Source organism: Melanaphis sacchari, unplaced genomic scaffold (assembly GCF_002803265.2).
Source record: "Melanaphis sacchari strain LSU unplaced genomic scaffold, SCAv2.0 Contig1370_pilon_pilon, whole genome shotgun sequence".
Lineage (NCBI taxonomy): Eukaryota > Metazoa > Arthropoda > Insecta > Hemiptera > Aphididae > Melanaphis > Melanaphis sacchari.
Window position 1 is genome coordinate 14667 of NW_020270572.1, and position 18539 is coordinate 33205.

The 18539-nt window shown below is 32.4% G+C and overlaps 4 protein-coding genes across 5 annotated transcripts in view; 2 read left to right on the forward strand and 2 right to left on the reverse strand.

Annotated features, from left to right (window-relative positions):
- Positions 1 to 1420: 1420 nt before the first annotated feature.
- Positions 1421 to 3094, reverse strand: LOC112591530. The gene has a single exon (XM_025335374.1). The coding sequence runs from the start codon at positions 3092 to 3094 to the stop codon at positions 1421 to 1423; it is 1674 nt and encodes a 557-aa protein (XP_025191159.1).
- Positions 3095 to 3188: 94 nt separating this feature from the next.
- LOC112591531 lies at positions 3189 to 3779 on the reverse strand. Its single transcript, XM_025335375.1, has one exon. It carries the CDS (start codon positions 3777 to 3779, stop codon positions 3189 to 3191), a length of 591 nt encoding a protein of 196 aa, XP_025191160.1.
- A 10111-nt stretch (positions 3780 to 13890) lies between these two features.
- On the forward strand, positions 13891 to 17071 carry LOC112591533 (52 kDa repressor of the inhibitor of the protein kinase-like). 2 transcript variants are annotated; one of them, XM_025335377.1, is made up of 4 exons: positions 13891 to 14427; positions 14515 to 14577; positions 14655 to 14939; positions 15007 to 17071. In XM_025335377.1, exons 1-4 carry the CDS (start codon positions 14353 to 14355, stop codon positions 17005 to 17007), a joined length of 2424 nt encoding a protein of 807 aa, XP_025191162.1. In that variant the 5' UTR covers positions 13891 to 14352; the 3' UTR covers positions 17008 to 17071. The 2 variants fall into 2 exon arrangements, with proteins under 2 accessions (XP_025191162.1, XP_025191163.1); XM_025335378.1 differs by lacking the exon at positions 14655 to 14939.
- A 254-nt stretch (positions 17072 to 17325) lies between these two features.
- The window catches only part of LOC112591532, a 4344-nt gene continuing 3130 nt past the window's right edge, over positions 17326 to 18539 (forward strand). Inside the window, exons 1-3 of the mRNA XM_025335376.1 lie at positions 17326 to 17337; positions 17441 to 17807; positions 17882 to 18120. Of these exons, the coding sequence (XP_025191161.1) occupies positions 17326 to 17337; positions 17441 to 17807; positions 17882 to 18120 (618 nt within the window). The remainder of the gene's footprint in view (positions 17338 to 17440; positions 17808 to 17881; positions 18121 to 18539) is intronic.

An 18539-nucleotide genomic window follows, 5' to 3' on the forward strand; every position in this document is an offset into this window, starting at 1 on the left:
TAAATATAGGCGACTACGCGGACCAGTCGGTCATATGACGAGAATTTGTCATACCATTCTGATGGCTGTTCGGTGCTGAGCACTAGAACTACGGGGCGCGTCTCAGGTAGATCGGGTATCGGGATCGAAGGTACAGTTTCGTCCCAGGTGTTCGTGTCATCGTGTATGAACTGGGGACCTTGCCAATATAGGGATAGACTGGACAACACTGATGGCAAGACGCCGCGCGAAGCGCAATCTGCGGGATTTTCTTCCGACTTTATATGGAGCCATCGACAGTCGGGCATTAGAGTAATGATTTGATGGACGCGATTGGAGACATATACCTTGAATGATGTGTGCGGATTTTTTAACCATGATAGTACGATAGCAGAGTCACTCCATGCGTACAAGTCGACAATATTTAGGTATGATTTAAGGGTTGCTCGAATTCGATTCATCCATCGAGATAGCAATAACGCGGCGTTCAGTTCCAACCTAGGGATCGATAGATTTTTAATCGGCGCCAGCTTCGTTTTAGTTCCGACGAGAAAAATGGACGAATCAGAGTCATGGTCTAATATTTTTATATACAAGACCGCAGCGTAGCCGTGTTGGGAAGCATCACAAAATCCTAACAATAGACATGGCGATCCACGACGGGAATTGAAATGACGAGGCACCTTCAAGTCGTTCAGTGATGGTAAGTCCGATACAAACGATTTCCAGTCCCGCGAGATGTCATTCGGAAGAGGGTCATCCCATGATACCTTTGCCGACCATGTGCGCTGCATTATGCATTTACCGTGAAAGGTTGCGGGTGCGAACAGTCCTAACGGATAGTAGATCCTCGCGATCATGGACAGCAATCCTCTTTTCGTACAGATGACCGGTAATAAATTGAGACGAAGGGCACACGAAAACGTCGGTCGGACGCCACTGAAGACCAAGTACCTTTATTCCGCTGTCATCGTCGGCGTCAAACGGATGTGGATAACTCACAATGGTCGGCAGGCACGGCGTTTAAAACGTCGGGTTCGTTACTGGACCATTTTTTTAATTCTAGCCCTGCACGACTTAGAATTGAAATTAGGTTGGATTGTAGTTTCAGAACGTCGGTAGTGGAATCCGCGCCGGCACACACATCATCGACGTATGTCTGCTTTAATAGCGCGTCACGAACGTCGTCGCAATCAGTGCAATCGTTAAGCGCGATTGCCTTAAGGACGCGAAGTGCTAAAAATGGGGCACAGTTTGTCCCGTATGTCACGGTATCGAGCTCGTACTCGATAAGCTTTTCGTATGGAGACGACCGCCAAAACACGTGCTGGAGTTTACGGTACTCTGGTAGGACCAATATTTGGCGATACATCTTGCATATATCTGCCGTGAAGACTCGTCTTGGTACACGAAAACGGGTCAATACATCGACGATGTCCTGTTACAATTTGGGACCCTGCAGTAAACATTCGTTTAGTGACGGTCCTCGCGATCCTTTTGCGGATGCGTCAAATACAACGCGGATCTTGTTGTCGCCATCTGCAGGTCGATATACGGCATGGTGTGGTATAAAATATGTCCCGGGCGTTTTTGCCACCGACATATGACCTAATGTCAAGTATTCAGACATAAAATTGAAATATAACTCTCGTAATTTAGGGTCTGTAGATAGCCGTTTTTCGAGATTTTCGAAACGCTTAATCGCGTGTTCACGGGAACCTGGAAAGTTTAATGAAGAAAGGGCTGTGCGTGTAGGTAATGACACGGAGAATCGTCCAGACGGCAGTCGCTTGTACTCTGCTACGAATGCTTCTTCACATCGGCCATCCTCAGTGAACGAAGGCGGCGGCATCGCGGGTTCTTCAGCACGCCAAAATTTCTCAATCAAATTTTCAACTGAGACGGTTAGAGACACAGAGAGCGATGCGTGGCAGTCGACATCAGTTTGAAGCACCGGCCCGATCAGAATCCAACCAAAGATGGAGCTGAACGCTGTGGGTAGATCGGCAGCTACGGTGACCTTACGGCCGTCTATTATTTGCGCGAACAAGTCAGCGCCCAATAGCACATCAACGGGAGAAGCAATATTAAACGTCGGATCGGCAAGGGCCAAATTCGCAAATCGATCCTTAACGCTGGTGTCTAAAGATCGACGCGGCATATCGGATGTGATCGATGGCAGTACCCACGCCTTTGTTTTCAATTGTGGTTCTTTAGCGAACCTTGGTTGAACGACGCAATCGACCGTACCTCGGACATCAGCGACTGCTGTACCGGATAGGCCACTGATCGGTGCTGTCCAGTTTTTCAGCCGGAGTCCTAACCGGGCAGAACAGGACACAGTTATGGCACTTATTTGAGATGCGGAATCGACGATGGCACGGACCGTTTGCCATGTGCCACAATGGTCACGAATGTGAACGAGAGCGGTGCCCAAAAGCACAGCTGCTGAATCGTCAGCTCTGGATGGCATTGATGCAGCACACAAGGACGCGTCACCGCTAGATGGGGTGCTCTCTGAATGGTGACGTGTGGAAAACCCATGAAGCAGCGTATGGTGTTTCCTGGAACAAGTTTCACAGCGGAGTCTTGAGTGACATTTATCGGCCCAATGATTGGTCGACAAACACGTGTAGCACACACCGTTTTCACGCGCCCAGTTGTTTCGGTCCTCGACCGACAACGACGCGAACTTCCGACAGTCAGTAATGGTATGCTTTCCCCAACAATTCGGACAAGAGTCATTCTTGGAGCTCGACGACTTCGAAATGACTAACGATGTAGTAGTTGATTTGAACGGAACCTTTTTGACGAACGCGCTGCCTTGTGATGTAGACTGTGGTCGATTATTGGACCTTTTATGGTGGTCTCCGGCTATCTCCAAGATCGCAACACGGGACTGTACGAAAGTGAGCAACTCAGTCACCGACGGAAACTCCGGAGGAGTGGACGACTCGAATAATTTACGTGTGGATGCCGGAAGACACCGAAAAGCCATGGAAAACACTATGAATGATCCGAGGTCCTTGATTTTCAGTGCATTTAACAACGCAATGTTCTCGGAAAAGGTCGATACAAAATTATTGAGATCGGATAACGTCTCTTGCGACGACATCGGAGCGTTGAGCAATTTGTCGATCAATGCATTCGCGACTAGTCGCGGGCGGTGAAAACGAGACGATAATGTGGACCACGCGAGGTCGTAATTGTCAGTAGACACGGGTAATATTGCGAATGGCATCAGCTGCAGGACCTTGCAAACATCCGATCAAATGTTGCATTTTATCAATTTTCGGTATGTCAGTCCTATCGCCAACAAGAGCGGAGAACCGATCGCGGAACGTCGGCCAGTAATTAAAATCACCATTGAACGACGGTAACGGGATTTCAGGTAATCTAGATGATGGCTTAAATGATGCGTCGCTGACTTGTTTTGGTTCACCTGGGGCACCCTTAGCATTCTTGAAATTATTGAAATTGCCCTGCATGGCGATTGCCGTTGTGGCATTGATAATAGAGGGCACTTCGGCTGGCAATTCGGCCGAATATTCATTTTCGGCATTTATTTCCAACATACTGTCTAACACATCATTGTCCGCTGCTTCGAATTGTTTCCACAAATCATCCAGCGTCGAAGCCGCTACATGCAGTTCATCCATAAGACTAGGATCATCTTTAGCGCGTCTAGCGAGGCTGTTAATTGAACGAATTTTCTTGACGGCAATAGTGCGCTTTGTGTCAGCTCTAGTAATAAGACGTCTGACGCGTTTGATTTCCTTTTCTTCTACTGTCTCGACCATGTTGACCGTTGTGTGAATATGACGCGAAGTCAATGAAAAGGATTGGTAATAATCGAACGAAGACCAAGATGTAATTACCTACGGGACAAATTAAACATCTATCACGGGTTATACCCGTAAAAGTTGAAATACGCGCTATGCCGCTGTATATATTATATATATATATAATAATAATAGTCCTATGGGATAATAATAAATAATAATTAAATTACCTAATGCACTAATAAATACTAATTCGATGAATAATAATTTAATATTACGAATGCGACATTAATGTCGACCTAAATAAAACGTACATCACCTCGGCCCCACCCATTTACAATTTTTGAAAATTTTTTTTACCAATATTTAGTATGTAATTTGTATGAATTTGTACGACAATTTTCAAAATTTGTACGATCACAGTTTTCTAGTAATCAAATAAAAATAATGGGTGGGGCTGAGGTGATGTGTTTTCAGCCCCACCCATACTTAAAAATGATATATAAATAGGATTAACTACATTATTATTTAGTACGCAATTTGTATGAATTTGTACGACCGTTTTTATAATTTGTACGACCATCGCTCGGCCGCTATTGCGGTTACTCAAAAAAACCGTCACCCGAGCCCCACCCCCGCACGAAATTTCAGTTTTTTCGTTTTTTTTTTCAATGCCATTATTTAGTACGGAATTTGTATGAATTTTTATGACTATCATCCGGTAGATATTGATGTTGCTAAAAAAACGACGTTAGCTTATTGGGATTACTTAAAAATATATAGTGTTTGTTTGATTAAACTTGAAATTATTACATTATGCATTTGGAAATGTTGTTAATACAGGAACAATGTATTTCATTGATAAAATTGTTTGTTCAATTTGTTTAATGGTATTTCAGTGACATCTCACATCAATAGCAATAGTAGAAATAATCAAATAAATGTTTATCTCATTTAAATGTTTTTATTAATCATTATGTTAATAATATGTTATAGTACTTAGTACCTATACATAATAGTTTTCACAATTATATTTTTGATTACAGTCAATTTAAATTAATTTATTATTATAACTTATATTTACAATTATTTTTGTATTTAAAAGGGGAATTTCAACGTCGCACGGGGGAGTCACTATTCTTTATGCCGGTGTCTCCGACAACACCAAAAAATATGCTATCCGAAATTAGTGGCCAATGACCCTATATCACCTGAGATAGGGCAATATCTCATGAATTTCAATATCTGTACGTAATCTTTATGGCTGTTATAATTCCGTAAAGATATGTGATTGTGAGGGCCGTTGACCTACTAATCCGTTTTTACTTTAGGGCAATCGATTTCAAAATAGCATATAATAGGGCCATCGACCCTAGAGAAGAGGAGTCGCGATTAGGGCGGCAATAAAATCTATTTGGAGTTATCGCACTCGATAACTTGCGTGAACAATACTATTATATACCATAATATTATGTACATATATTATATTGTATTTATCGATATTAATAGTACTATTTTTGATATTGTTATACAGACATTTAATATTTTTTTCAATAATCATTCCCATTTCAGTTCTTACTGTCCCGAGTGTCGTATGTAATAATATTAGGTATCTCATAGAACTAATTTGTGTTACTAATTTCCAATAAGTGATTTTTAGTGTTTTTTTTGAAAATTATTTTCAATTTATTTGATATTTTATTGTTTTATTATAATTTATTGTTAAATTTAAAATGAGAGGCCGAAAACCAACTATTTGCCCTGCAGAAATTATAAGTATTATACTCAAATTTAAGGATAGAGTAATTACAGAAGTGAATGGAGAAAAAAGTAAGTAAATTTTAATTAGTGTTTTTTATAATTTTACTTTTTGTAAATAATAATAGTTTTGTTTTTGTATGTAAGCTAATCTATATATTTATTTAATCTTACTTTTTATAAATAGTTAATATTCCAGTTGTGACAAGTACCCCACTTATAATATGTATTTTTAATTTTTAAAACATATATAACCATATTTTATACATATTAAATTGGTTATGCATTTATGCGACAAATTTAGGAGTGATCAAATGTATCTATTTTGAAATTACACTCGACAATGTCTCGTACGCGCCTTTAAAATCGTGAATGATAGTGTCAAATTGACGCTAGACGAAATTACCGCGATCAAATGACGTATACTCAATAATGTTGTTAATAATATTTTTTAACTAAATTAAGTGTATTGTTGTATTTATTGTTAGAAGTGGTTGTAGCTTCAAACCGTGTATGGCAAGATATGAGTTCGGAATTAAATAATCGTATGTCCAAAAATGCTCTACATGTATTTGTTTATAAAGGATATCACGGCATTAAAGAAAAACTTGGATTTTCCCCGAACAAAATACCAAATGTAATGCCACTTGAAAATAATATACCCAGTAATTTAAACGATAGTGATGGTTAGTTCAATTTTCATTAAAATTTAATTTGTAAATTTTATACATTTTAAATTAAATTAACTTACTCTGTATATAGATTCTGAGTCTATTGATGAGATGGATACTAATTATAATTTTGAAATTAAAAAATTTGTAATTACATTTTCTGTTGACGAATGGGAGACAATACAGCCCCAAAGAGTAAAATATAATATTGTTGATAAAAAACGTCCTAATCAGCGTTTTAAATTGTACGAAGTTTTACCCAAAAACACATGGACACCGTTAATAGCGGAACATTTTTGGATTCACACCCAATTACCATGTTGCCTTTCGTTTCGTCGAGCGAAAGTGTCATCAAATGGTGACTACTATGTGTCTGTTGTTGGGCGGTGTTCTGTTTGCGAATCTCATTTTAAAGGAATAGTTGCAGATAAACCACCGGAAAATGCAAGGTAATTTTAACTTTTAAGTAAAAAATAAATATTAATAATAATTATACTATTAATTATTATAGAGTATTAATGCAATGTACATATGTTGGGAATTTCAATGAACCACACCAAGTTACAAAAAAACGACGTATGATTGGTCCTATTATTGAAAAAGCGTTATCACGTATAGTAGAACAAGGAGTTTCTTGCGAGACTTATAGAGAACATGAAGCTGTGCGTCTAATGAAAACAGGTAAGTAAAAAAATTCAAATAAAAATTATCTATTCTAATAAAAATAAAAACATTTTATAATTATTAATTATAGAATACTTATTTTATTATTTAAAAATAATGTTTTATCTAGTTACAACTTTAAATGTACCTACTTTAATTATAAATTACAAATTGATACTAGAACTAAACATTTAAATATATATGCATTTTATAATCACAATTATTTTTTATTGACACTTCAAGTTCAAATTTGGGTGAAATATGTAGATTAATTTTAAGATATTATCTATTTATACTATAAATCTATTTACTCTAGTTTTTGGTGAAATGGTAATAACTCAAAAGTTAATAACAATAATATAATATGATACAAATAAATTATTGTAAAAAATCAAATGTAGGTACTTATAAACAATAATAATATAATCAATACAATATTTGCGGAAAAAATTTAATCAACCTATCTCAATAGTAATAGTAAAATTAATTACTTCAATAAAAATATTAACAAAAGATATTGTTACGTACCGTGTTATTTTACACATATATATTATACGGAGAGGTGATGTGTATACCGATGGAATAACATATTCAAACAGTGTAGTATCGAACGGCTATGGCGATCACCTGCACATCGTGATATTTAATATAATGAATAAGACATGATCACACGTCCTGGACTTCTCGGAAATGATGAGTAAACGATAGTGTTAACATTGTACTATTTAATATGACAATCAAGACTTGATCACACGTCTTGTAATTCTTAGAACCGATGAAATCGCAGGAAAGGCACCCAACTGAATAATACATTTAATTTAGAGAGCTCCTTTAGGTCATCGGAAGTCACCACCTCCTCAGTCACCACTCTTGACGGTTAACCATATATAAGGGAGACCAGGGCAAGAGCTCAGCAGACGGTTAGGGATATTCGAGACGCTCAGAGGCAGGTCGTAACACCACTCACGGTCTCGTCTATCAGTATTTCAGAGGCAGGTCGTAACACCACTCACACCATCTTGTGCTTATAAAATTGTATTCTTGTACGAGTTAATTGTATTAAATAAAGACTTAATCTTTTAACTTGCAAACATTAGTATTTCTATTTCTACGTTGATATATGTATCGACGTTGACATAACGGACGCAACAATATCATTAAATGTACTTATGCGTATATATTATATAAGCCAACAGACATTATATTGGCCTTATACAAGTCATATTGGCTTTAAAATAAGTAATAGCATTCTATAATCAATGGTAATAGATTTAACACAACCTTTAGTTAATGTTCGCCGTTCCGCTCCTACTTAGTAATCGCGGTTAGCGGCAACGACTCGCGTTTTTGGTTGAACGGGAAGAAATTAGGGTTACCCAAGCAAAAGTACAAAATATCAATAATAACAAATCTAGTGTCAAACACCTGCGGTATATATATATATTTCTCTATTATATTATATTATATTATAGAAATAGTATGCGGGCGCCCAAATTTATTACAAGAATCGAATTAATATAATAATAATATATTAATAATTGTATATGACAAAGAAAAAAAAAACAATAATAATGGTCTTAAGTACAATGCCCTCAAGTTCGGCACGAATATAATAAAAAATACGAATAACAATAACGAATATCAAGTGCGCAATATGTACGACTTTGACCAACCACTGACCACGGCAAGGAGGAAACCAATATAATGTTTATACATATCACCTGGAATTACAGCAACTCTGGTCCCTTGTAGTGATGGTGACAGTGAAAACCTGGTACCTCGTGATCACACGAGGTTTTTCGCGGACACGTGAACGAACGAACGCGACGTTGCGTGTCGTTCGAACGTTGGAAAAAGACAAAAAGCTCAGAATAATATGTCAAGCTTGTCGGCCGACACAAGCTCGCGGTCTGGTCTCTCCAGACGTAGGAGGGGGGAGTTTGCTGGGACTTTATCTTATCTAGTCGTCACATTTGTAGAGTCCCAGCAAAAACTTATTAGGCGGTAATTGTTCCGTGTTCGAACAGTTAAAAATTTAAAAGATTATAAAAAATATAAATTGGGTGGTGAGAAAGAAAGTTTATGTTTTATTTTTATCAAAATATTATTTGATAGTAAATCGTTATTTTAGACTGAATTTTATGAAATCGTAAAAATTTAAACTAAGTATACAACTTTTTGATTGGCCAACGTTATTAGGTTCTTTTAAAATTATTGTAAACCAATTTTATGGAAAATCTTGTATGCAATTTTAAACTCTTAGCTGTACTTATACACATTTTTTTATAAATTTAAACTACAAAACAATTTGCAAATATTCATGATTTTTACGAGTTTTTGTCAATATTTGATCTTCAAACGCTAAAAATATATATATGTTACATACAAAGTCCGGAATTGTACACTTCGGGATTTGTACAGTGATTTTTGTACACATTGCGAAGTGTACAATGTTGCTGTACAAAGTAACTAGATTGTACAAGTTGTGTTATAAAATTCGCGATGTGTACAATAATCATTGTACAAATCCCGAAGTGTACAATTATTGTACAAATCACAAAATTTAAAAATATATTATAAAAATAAGAATTTTTCAAATAAAAAAAATATTATTATAAAACTACATATTACTGAAATCAAATATAATACAAATAATAAAATATAATATAACATCATATATTTCGTCGTTATGTAAATAGTATTTAACTTCATTATTTTCTGATTTGTGTAATGGAAATATTAATTTATTAACTTCACCTACTTTTATAATATCGTAGCGATTCAAACGTCTGTAGTCTAATGAAGTCTTATTTTTCCTATGTTTAGCTTCAAGTACTTCATTTATTATTTTTTTGTAATTTTCTTCATTAGCTATGGCCAATGAATTTACACTTAAATTAATATTTTTAATTTTTTCGTTAAACAAATTTTTAAAATTAAGATTATTTTCATTTTCACTCATTTTGCCTAATTGTTTAATACTATAATCATACTAATATATCGGAGCAGTTTCGCATACAATGTACTAGTCTGTTCTAAAATCTGTTTAAATTATCGACATTTAAAAAAAAAATACTTAGAAAAATCGAAAATTTCAGTGATCTATAAATAACTCAAAAAAAGACAAAATGTTTTGAAAATTTTTGAAGTAAAAACACATTGTAAAATCAATGCATTTATTACTTCATTCAGAATTTAAAAAAATAATTTGTATAAATGGTTTATGATTTTGTTATTTTTTTGAGGGGCAAGGGTTAGGAAAAAATATAAAAATTACTTTTCAAAATTATATTATTAACGCAAGTTTGAAATCTAGCGAGATATTATATGAAACTTTTTAAATCAGTAATTTAATACATAATTTTTACACAAACTGAACATTTTTTTTAAAAATTATATATTTATTTATTTGTATAGGAGATCATGAACCAACTATTATTCCATCTGGCCATGCCTTGAGAAATTTAAAAAGACGTCAACGCTTAAATAATCAAAGGCATTCAGATAAATTAATCGCTTTATGTATAAGAAATCTGAAACTGAATATAAAACCGTTATTCGAGATATAGGTCTTAATCCATTTTTTCTTCACTACCATACTGGAGATCAAATTCAATTATATAGAAATTATGTTCGTGAATCTAAGTGTCCACAAATTATTATAGATGCTACTGGTTCTGTAGTTTCAAATTTTAAAAAATATGATACTGAAAAAACCAAATATATATTCCTTTATGAAGCTCTAGTTTATGATGAAGAAAATGAATTTAGTTTTACCATTAGTAATATGCTAAGTGAAAGACATACTAATGTGGCAATTTTCAATTGGCTTGCTAATTGGAAGAAGTGTGATGTACCATTACCGAAAATAACAGTATGCGATCAGTCATTAGCAATACTTTCAGCAGTGGTACAATGCTTTACTCAGTACTCTTCATTGCAAGATTATATAAACGTTTGTGCTGATTTAGTAATAAATAATCTACCATCTAATAATCATTGGATTCCTAGATGTTTTATAAGGACAGATATTGCTCACTTTTTAAAATTAATAACTAAATAGCCGCCACTTAAATCTGTATCAAGAAGAGTTCGAGAAGTAATTCTACGGTCATTATGTATGCTAATAAAATGTCAATCTCTAGAAGATATGTATTCTTTGTTATTAAGTTTATTCATTATACTAACAAATGAAACAGATGGAACTGATGGTACGAATGGAAAAGAAACTCCGTGTGAAATGCACAAACAAAGAATTATTCATATTAGTTCAACTGGTTTAATGGACAATGAAACAATATTGGAAAATATATTGAATTCCGAAATAGACGAAAAAATGCTTTCAGCGGAGTCTCAGGAAAGTTTAAATGAAGCTCTGGGTAACTTAAACAATCCATTTCAAAAATTGGCTGAAACAATTTTTGATAAAAGTAAATCGTATTTACAAACCGGAAATAATATCAACCCGTTATATTTACCCGAACTAATACCACATATAATAAAATGTATGAAACTAGTACCTCTATGGTCAGGGATAATGATTCCAATTTTCGGCTATGGAAATGAAACTGCGAGTTCAACAGCTGTTGAATCAAGTTTTAAAAAATTAAAAAATGTCACATTTAAAAATATTGTATTACCTACGGATATTGAGTTGTTTTTAGAACGCCATATAACTTCACTCCGTGGTATGTCACTATTAAAGTCGAATCACAGTTTATCGCCAAAAAATACAATAATTCAAAATAATAATGAAATTCATTCCAATAAGGACAATTTACTACTTTATGACGAAAATGAAATTAATAAACGAAGTTCACCAATATATGATAATTCTCGTCATTCCGATGAAAACAAATCACCACCATATGAAAAGACTAACACAGAAAAAATAAATTTACCAATATATTATCCTGATAGTCATTCTGATATTATTGATAATAATTCACCACATTACGAAGAATTTAATTTGGATAGAGGAAGTTCTCCAAAAAATGTATATACGTATTCCGATTCAGGCGATTCACCACCTCACAAAAATAGTTATTTGAGTAAAATAAATAATATAGAGTGTGATTCAATTGAAAAATGTTTAAGCACTTCAAATTTAGAAAATTTAAATGACATACAGAAGACGCTATTAAATGAAAGTTATGAAAAAAAAATCGACAATTTTATTGGAAGTATTTCTACCAACTCCAATAAAATAAACACAAAATGTTCGTTATGTGCAGTAGGTAACATTCCAACTGATAAAACTAAAAAATGTGCTGTCTGTGACATTCCTGTTCATACATTGCCTTCGTGTTCACTGACTAGACCAGGACAAAGTGGAAAAACTATTATATGCTTAAGATGTTCTGATGAAGTCCTATTTGTTGATGATTTGGTAGAAGAAAATAAATGTATTGAAAGCTGGAATAAAAAATCAAATAATAAAAAAAGAACACGTTCTTATCTAAATCCAAATCCACATCTTAGACACCTTCAATTGAATAATTTAAGAAAAATTAAGAATTTACCCATTTTAAAAAACGGTTCTAGGGCTGAGGAAATAAAAAGTTGTGTGGTTAAGGACTTCGGAAAAACAATTCTAAGTAACACCTGTGCGTTCGATTCAGCTGTATCAGTATTAATGGTTGCATACTGTGATAGTATTAATTACAATACTATGGTTGATGGCTTAAATAACACGTTCCTTAAGTTCATAGCTGAAATAGTAAAGAATGGAATTTCAGCAAAGACATATTCTACCAGAGCAGAAATAATGGTAAAACTTTATCGTACAAGTAAATAATAAAACCATGGTTAATATTATAGTTAAATTATTTGAAATATTAAAAAAAATGTGTTATATAATATATTTAATTAATTTTTTTTTCATTAAATTAAAATTATATTTATCAATGAGGTAATCATTTTTTATATAACATGGTGTATAGTGAAAATAAAATGTTAATTGATTTGCTCATTTAATGGGGTCACTGTAAATTGCGTCCCGTTTAAAATTGTTTATGTAAATTGCGGCCCGGGTATATTTGATACATACGTAAATTGCGGCCCCGATATATTTTAATATATTTGCCTACTTAAATATTTGTAATTGTTATGTAAATTATATTAAGGTTACGAAATCAATATTTTACTTCCCATTTTTCAAACTTAGGACTGGAAATATAATTGATATGGTTAAAAATATTGGTTTTGCTGTTTTGTTTAAAATTAAAAAATATAATATTAAAAATAAGTAAAAATGTGTATAGTGAAAAAAATAGTATCATAAAAATTCGAATTAATAAACTAGTAAAAACTTATAAGACAATTCCCGCACATACGTAGTCTAACTGAGTAATTTTTTTTGCTTGCAATTCATACATTTTGTCATGTATAAATGTTTCTTTAAATAAAGGAAACATAAGAGAGGAAAATAAGACTGATTTATTGCACAATGAACAGTAAATAATTGATGGTATAATTTTGAACAACTTTTGAATGTACCATCTACAAATATAGTATCCGAATCGCATAGCACTTTTAAATTGCTTAATGTAGAGAAACCTATTATATTTGTTTCTTTGCTATTTACTAACAAAAAATTTTCATTTTTATTTGTTTTAAATAACATTTTGTCAAAAATATTATGTAATTCCAAAAAAGTGGTTGGTAATCTTGGTAGTATAGAAGCTCAAGCATTGTGTAAATTTCTTTTAATCAATTTTACGTCTTATGTAGTTAAAGATTCGACATCAGCATTATTTAACTCAGAATGAATAATTTTAGATGGCCTAGTAAAAATATCATCACGGCTTTTCTTTTTAAATTGTTATTAAGTTTTTGACGATTTATAATTTGTTCTGAAAGTTTTAGATGGTTATGATCTTTAAAGCTATCTATAGATAATAGTATACTATTATTATTAAATTTTAAAAAACACTTACAAGTTTTGACTGTACAACACCAACGTTGAATATCATTGTTCAGAAGTAAAATATATAAATACTCAGGCCGCAATTTACACAATCAGTGGCGTATCCAGGGGGGGGCCACGGGGGCCATGGCCCCCCCTCGTTGGCCGTATTTACTAGATTCTGTTTTAAAGATTTAAATTTATTCGTATACATGAACGCAATGAACGCATACTACAATAATACTCTTATACCAGCATTCACTATTCAGTAATCACTATTACTGTTATCATGTTTCACTAACGTGGTTCTTGTTCAAAAGGGCGCCAGTGAGTAACACAGCTGTTTTGGTGACATGGACAGTTTAATGGTCTCCGTACCACAATCTTCGTTGTGTAAAGTGTAAATAGTGTAATCAGTTATCACTTATCAATATTCAGAAAATCTACAACCGTATCGTTAACGTAAAATACGTAAAATGTGTATTATTTTACGAGTTAGTCAATAGTCATTAGTCATAGTGTAAATTATTAAATTATTCAGTAAGCAGTAATTTTTTTTGTATTCAAAACTATAAATTAAATAGCAATAAGTATGTCTGAAAAGAGAACTATGTTATATTCAATTTTCAATACGAAGAAAAAAAAAGTTGAACATTTTAATGACACGGTAAGAATATAATTTTGTATTATTATAATATATATTATTCAAATTTAGTGGTCTTAAGTCTTACTATTTTATTTGATTCATGTTTAGTCCTCAATTATTGGTAATGTAGACGCAGTGACTACGGATAATTTAAAAAATAGCCAAGAAGATGTTAGTATATTATGATTACAATATGTCATTTGATATTTTGATTGTATATAAAATATATATTTATGTTTATATTTTAGAATAAAGAATTGCATGGTTCTGCCTCAACTACAACTCATATTTTGCACGATATTGCTTCTTTTGTAGTTAGTAGATCTTTAAATAGCTCTGAAATAACTGCTTGCTTGAAAAATGCATATATACCTCCACCTTCTTACGATTTTCCTATAAGTATTGAAGGTAAACGGAAACGAAAATTTCAGTATAAATATTTACTATCATTTCCATGGCTTGCTTATAGCGTAATTAAACAAGGTGCTTATTGTAAATGGTGTGTAGTTTTTTCGACTACCGGAGGAAATCAGGTAAAAAGTAAATAGGTAAATCCAATTAATAATTTTTATAGTTATTTAATAAGATATATGTTTTTAGTGTTTAGGTAAATTAGTTAAAGAACCGTTAGTCAAGTATAAGAATATAATTGTTGATTTACAAAATCACGAGAAAAAAGAATATCATCTTCTAGCAGCTCAAAAGGCGAATAACTTCATACGTAACACTGAAAGTGGATTTGAAAAATCTGTGGACGTATTGTTGAATAAACACAAACAGCAAGTAATTGAATACAACCGTAAACGACTTATTCCCATTGTCAAAACTATTATTTTTTGTGCTAAAAATAATTTATCTTTGAGAGGACATCGAGAGTGTGGTTCAATGGCATCAGAAAGTATAAGGAACAGTTGTTTGTCCGGTGAACAGGGTACCTTGCGAGCACTTCTAGCGTTTCGCGTAGAGAGTGGTGACAAAGATCTTTTATCACATTTTGATACTTCATCCAAGAATTGTACAATGATTAGTTCTGTGATTCAAAATGAAATTATTGATGTAATAGGTAATCTTGTTATAAAAAAAATAGTTGAAAGAGTAAAAATGGCCAAATACTATTCTATACTTTGTGACGAAACAACTGATGTTTCCACACTAGAACAAATGACTATTTGCGTTCGTTATGTCGACGTAACGACTTGGCTTATTCGAGAAGATTTTCTAGGATTTATTGAAATGGTTTCAACTACTGGTACAGCTATTAAAAATACGATCGAACAAAAGCTAGTTTCTATAGGTTTAAATATTGAAAATATTCGAGGCCAAGGTTACGATGGTGGTAGTAACATGTCTGGACGAATAAATGGTGTTCAAGCTCTTATTCTAAAAGAGCAACCTTTAGCTTTTTACACCCATTGTTTTAACCATTCTCTCAATTTGTGTTTATCCAAAGCATGCGAAGTATCCGCAATAAAAAATATGAATGGAATTATTTCTACAATTTCAACTTTTTTTTCTGCTTCCGCAATACGTGTCAATAAACTTAAATCTATTATTGAGTCAGATGAAAAAAATAATATAAAAAAAAATAAACTCAAGACATTATGTGAGACTCGTTGGGTTGAGAGGCATGATGCATTAATTACATTCAAAGAATTGTTTTTGTACATCATAGAAGCTTTAGACGACTATGAAAATAATGGTAGTAAATCAGATTCATCAAGTAAAGCAGCGATGTATGGTAGTGCTATCAGAAAAAGCGATTTTCTTGTTTCATTAGAAGTAGCAGTTTTTATTTTTTCTTATACATTAAATTTAAGTCAAATTCTTCAAAGTAAACAACAAGACTTATCAAAAGCACTAAATGATGTTATAACTGTACGAGAATCTTTAGAATCTATCCGTAAAGATGTTGATAGTCATTTCAAAAATATATTTAGTGAAGTACTTAAAATTGCTTCTAAAATAGACGTCGATATTAAAATACCTCGAGTTTGTGGCAAACAAAATCAAAGAGCTAATGTGAATGTTACAAATCCGGAAGATTATTACAAAATAACTATATTCATTCCATTTATTGACCAAATTATATGTGAATTAAGGACTCGATTTGATCAAAGGTTAAGAGAAATTATTCCACTTGAAGGGTTAATCCCATCACATTTCAATAAATATGATACTAAAACTATTTTGGAGGCTGCAAAAATATACGAAAATGATCTTCCCTTAAATGCGATTGTTACATTAAAGGCTGAATTAAGTATATGGCAAAATCAATGGAAAGACGATGGACAAAATAGCACAGTGAATAAACCTCAAACCGCTATTGAGACTTTACCTTATTGTACAAATATTGTGCCTAATATTAAATTGCTTTTACAAATATTCACAACTCTTCCTGTTACAACAGCTACGCCAGAACGTACTTTTTCTACCTTAAAACGACTGAAAACCTACTTAAGATCAACAATGACTGAAAATAGACTAAATGGATTAGCTTTAGTAAATATAAATAAAAAAGAGGTCATTTCAGAAACTGAAATTATTGAGGATTTTGCAGAAAAAGCACCAAGAAAATTGCAACTCATAGATTGGTCAAAATAATTTTATACAATTGTATAATTTGTGTGTAATTTTGACTATTTTGAGTATAATTTTATAAACTTATAATTTTTCTGGGATTAAACCGTTTTTATTATTAAATTAGGTACTATTACTATTTATTATTATTTATATATATATTAACTTAAATCTGACTGACTGAAAATATAAACAAATTATTTGCATTAAAAACATTAAATATTTGGTTTATTTTATTTTTTTTGTTTTTGGTAGTAGGTAGTATATATGGTAAACTTTTAGACAGTGTGTGCCCCCCCCTAAAAAAAATCCTGGATACGCCACTGTACACAATATATATCTATGACCTTTTTTGCGGGATGCAATTTACCAGCTACGATTAAATGACTATTATGTAGAAGAATAACCAATTATTGTTCACAAATTATTAAAATTATTGTAATTCATTTTTTTATAGATAAAAAACTTAGAACCTAGAGTTGAACAGTTAGAATATAATACAACATTAGTAATGTGCGACACAACAGTTGGAAATATTTTCAAACAGTTGATGGTAGAAAATCCAACTGTATTAGATAATATAAAATGTACTACCACTACTTGTAACAAAACAACTAATTGTCCAATTCCTGTACCTTATATTACTTTACATATTACAAATGGTAATTTAAATTCACTCGAGGACGAAATAAAACAAAGATTATTAACCGAAAATACCACATGTCATAATGTCGATAAAAACGGGATAACATGTAAAGGTATAAAAACTATTCAACCAATCGCTTCATCGATGCATCTATTAATCGAACTACTTAATTGGGAAGGTATTTGAAAATCACTATACTTTTTTTATTATATTTATTAGTTAGTTATAAATAGTTATTTAATTATTCTTCAGAAGATGCAGTCTACAAGGATTCAAGTACAGAGGTTGCGCAACAAGTGCAAGTATGTTTGGAAAATGTGCCTCCAGTGATAACTATTAATAACATAAAGTATGAACTGAGGGGCATATGTTCACATAGACACGGGATGAGTAGATTAAGACATAGTATTGGACATTATCAATCTTACTGTAAGCGAAATCATACGAACAATTGGGAACTTTATGACGACTTAAAATCTAAACCTGTACCAGTAAAAGGAAGTACAAATATACCTTGTGAATTTTTAATATACACAATATAATATATTATAAACATTAACATAATAATTATTAACATAATGATTTTTAATTAAAATTAAGGATTAAATTGTAAATAAATAAAAGTTTTACATTTTAAATGTGAATGTAATTTCATTTTTATCCAATATTTTTTGTGTATAAAATACCCATTGTACACTATAACGTTCAACGTAAGTAAGGTCCATACGGTAATAATTGTTAACTATTAATTATTATCAATGCTATAATTATTTAGAGTTTAGTAATATTTTAACTAGAATCAAGATCGTACATTCATATTTAATTTATAAGTATTTTATTCAAAATTATCAGTAATGCCTAATATATTATTATTTGAATATTTAAAATCGATTTAACCATCAAAATATAA

What these genes read in the sequence shown, in the direction of transcription:
- LOC112591530 (XM_025335374.1), bottom strand. Translation starts at nt 3,094, where the DNA reads ATGTCGTCGCAAGAGACGTTATCCGATCTCAATAATTTTGTATCGACC.
- LOC112591531 (XM_025335375.1), bottom strand. Translation starts at nt 3,779, where the DNA reads ATGGTCGAGACAGTAGAAGAAAAGGAAATCAAACGCGTCAGACGTCTT.
- LOC112591533 (XM_025335377.1), top strand. Translation starts at nt 14,353, where the DNA reads ATGTCTGAAAAGAGAACTATGTTATATTCAATTTTCAATACGAAGAAA. An exon ending in TTGAACATTTTAATGACACG is followed by an intron (nt 14,428 to 14,514) that starts GTAAGAATATAA and finishes ATTCATGTTTAG; the next exon opens with TCCTCAATTATTGGTAATGT. An exon ending in CGACTACCGGAGGAAATCAG is followed by an intron (nt 14,940 to 15,006) that starts GTAAAAAGTAAA and finishes ATATGTTTTTAG; the next exon opens with TGTTTAGGTAAATTAGTTAA.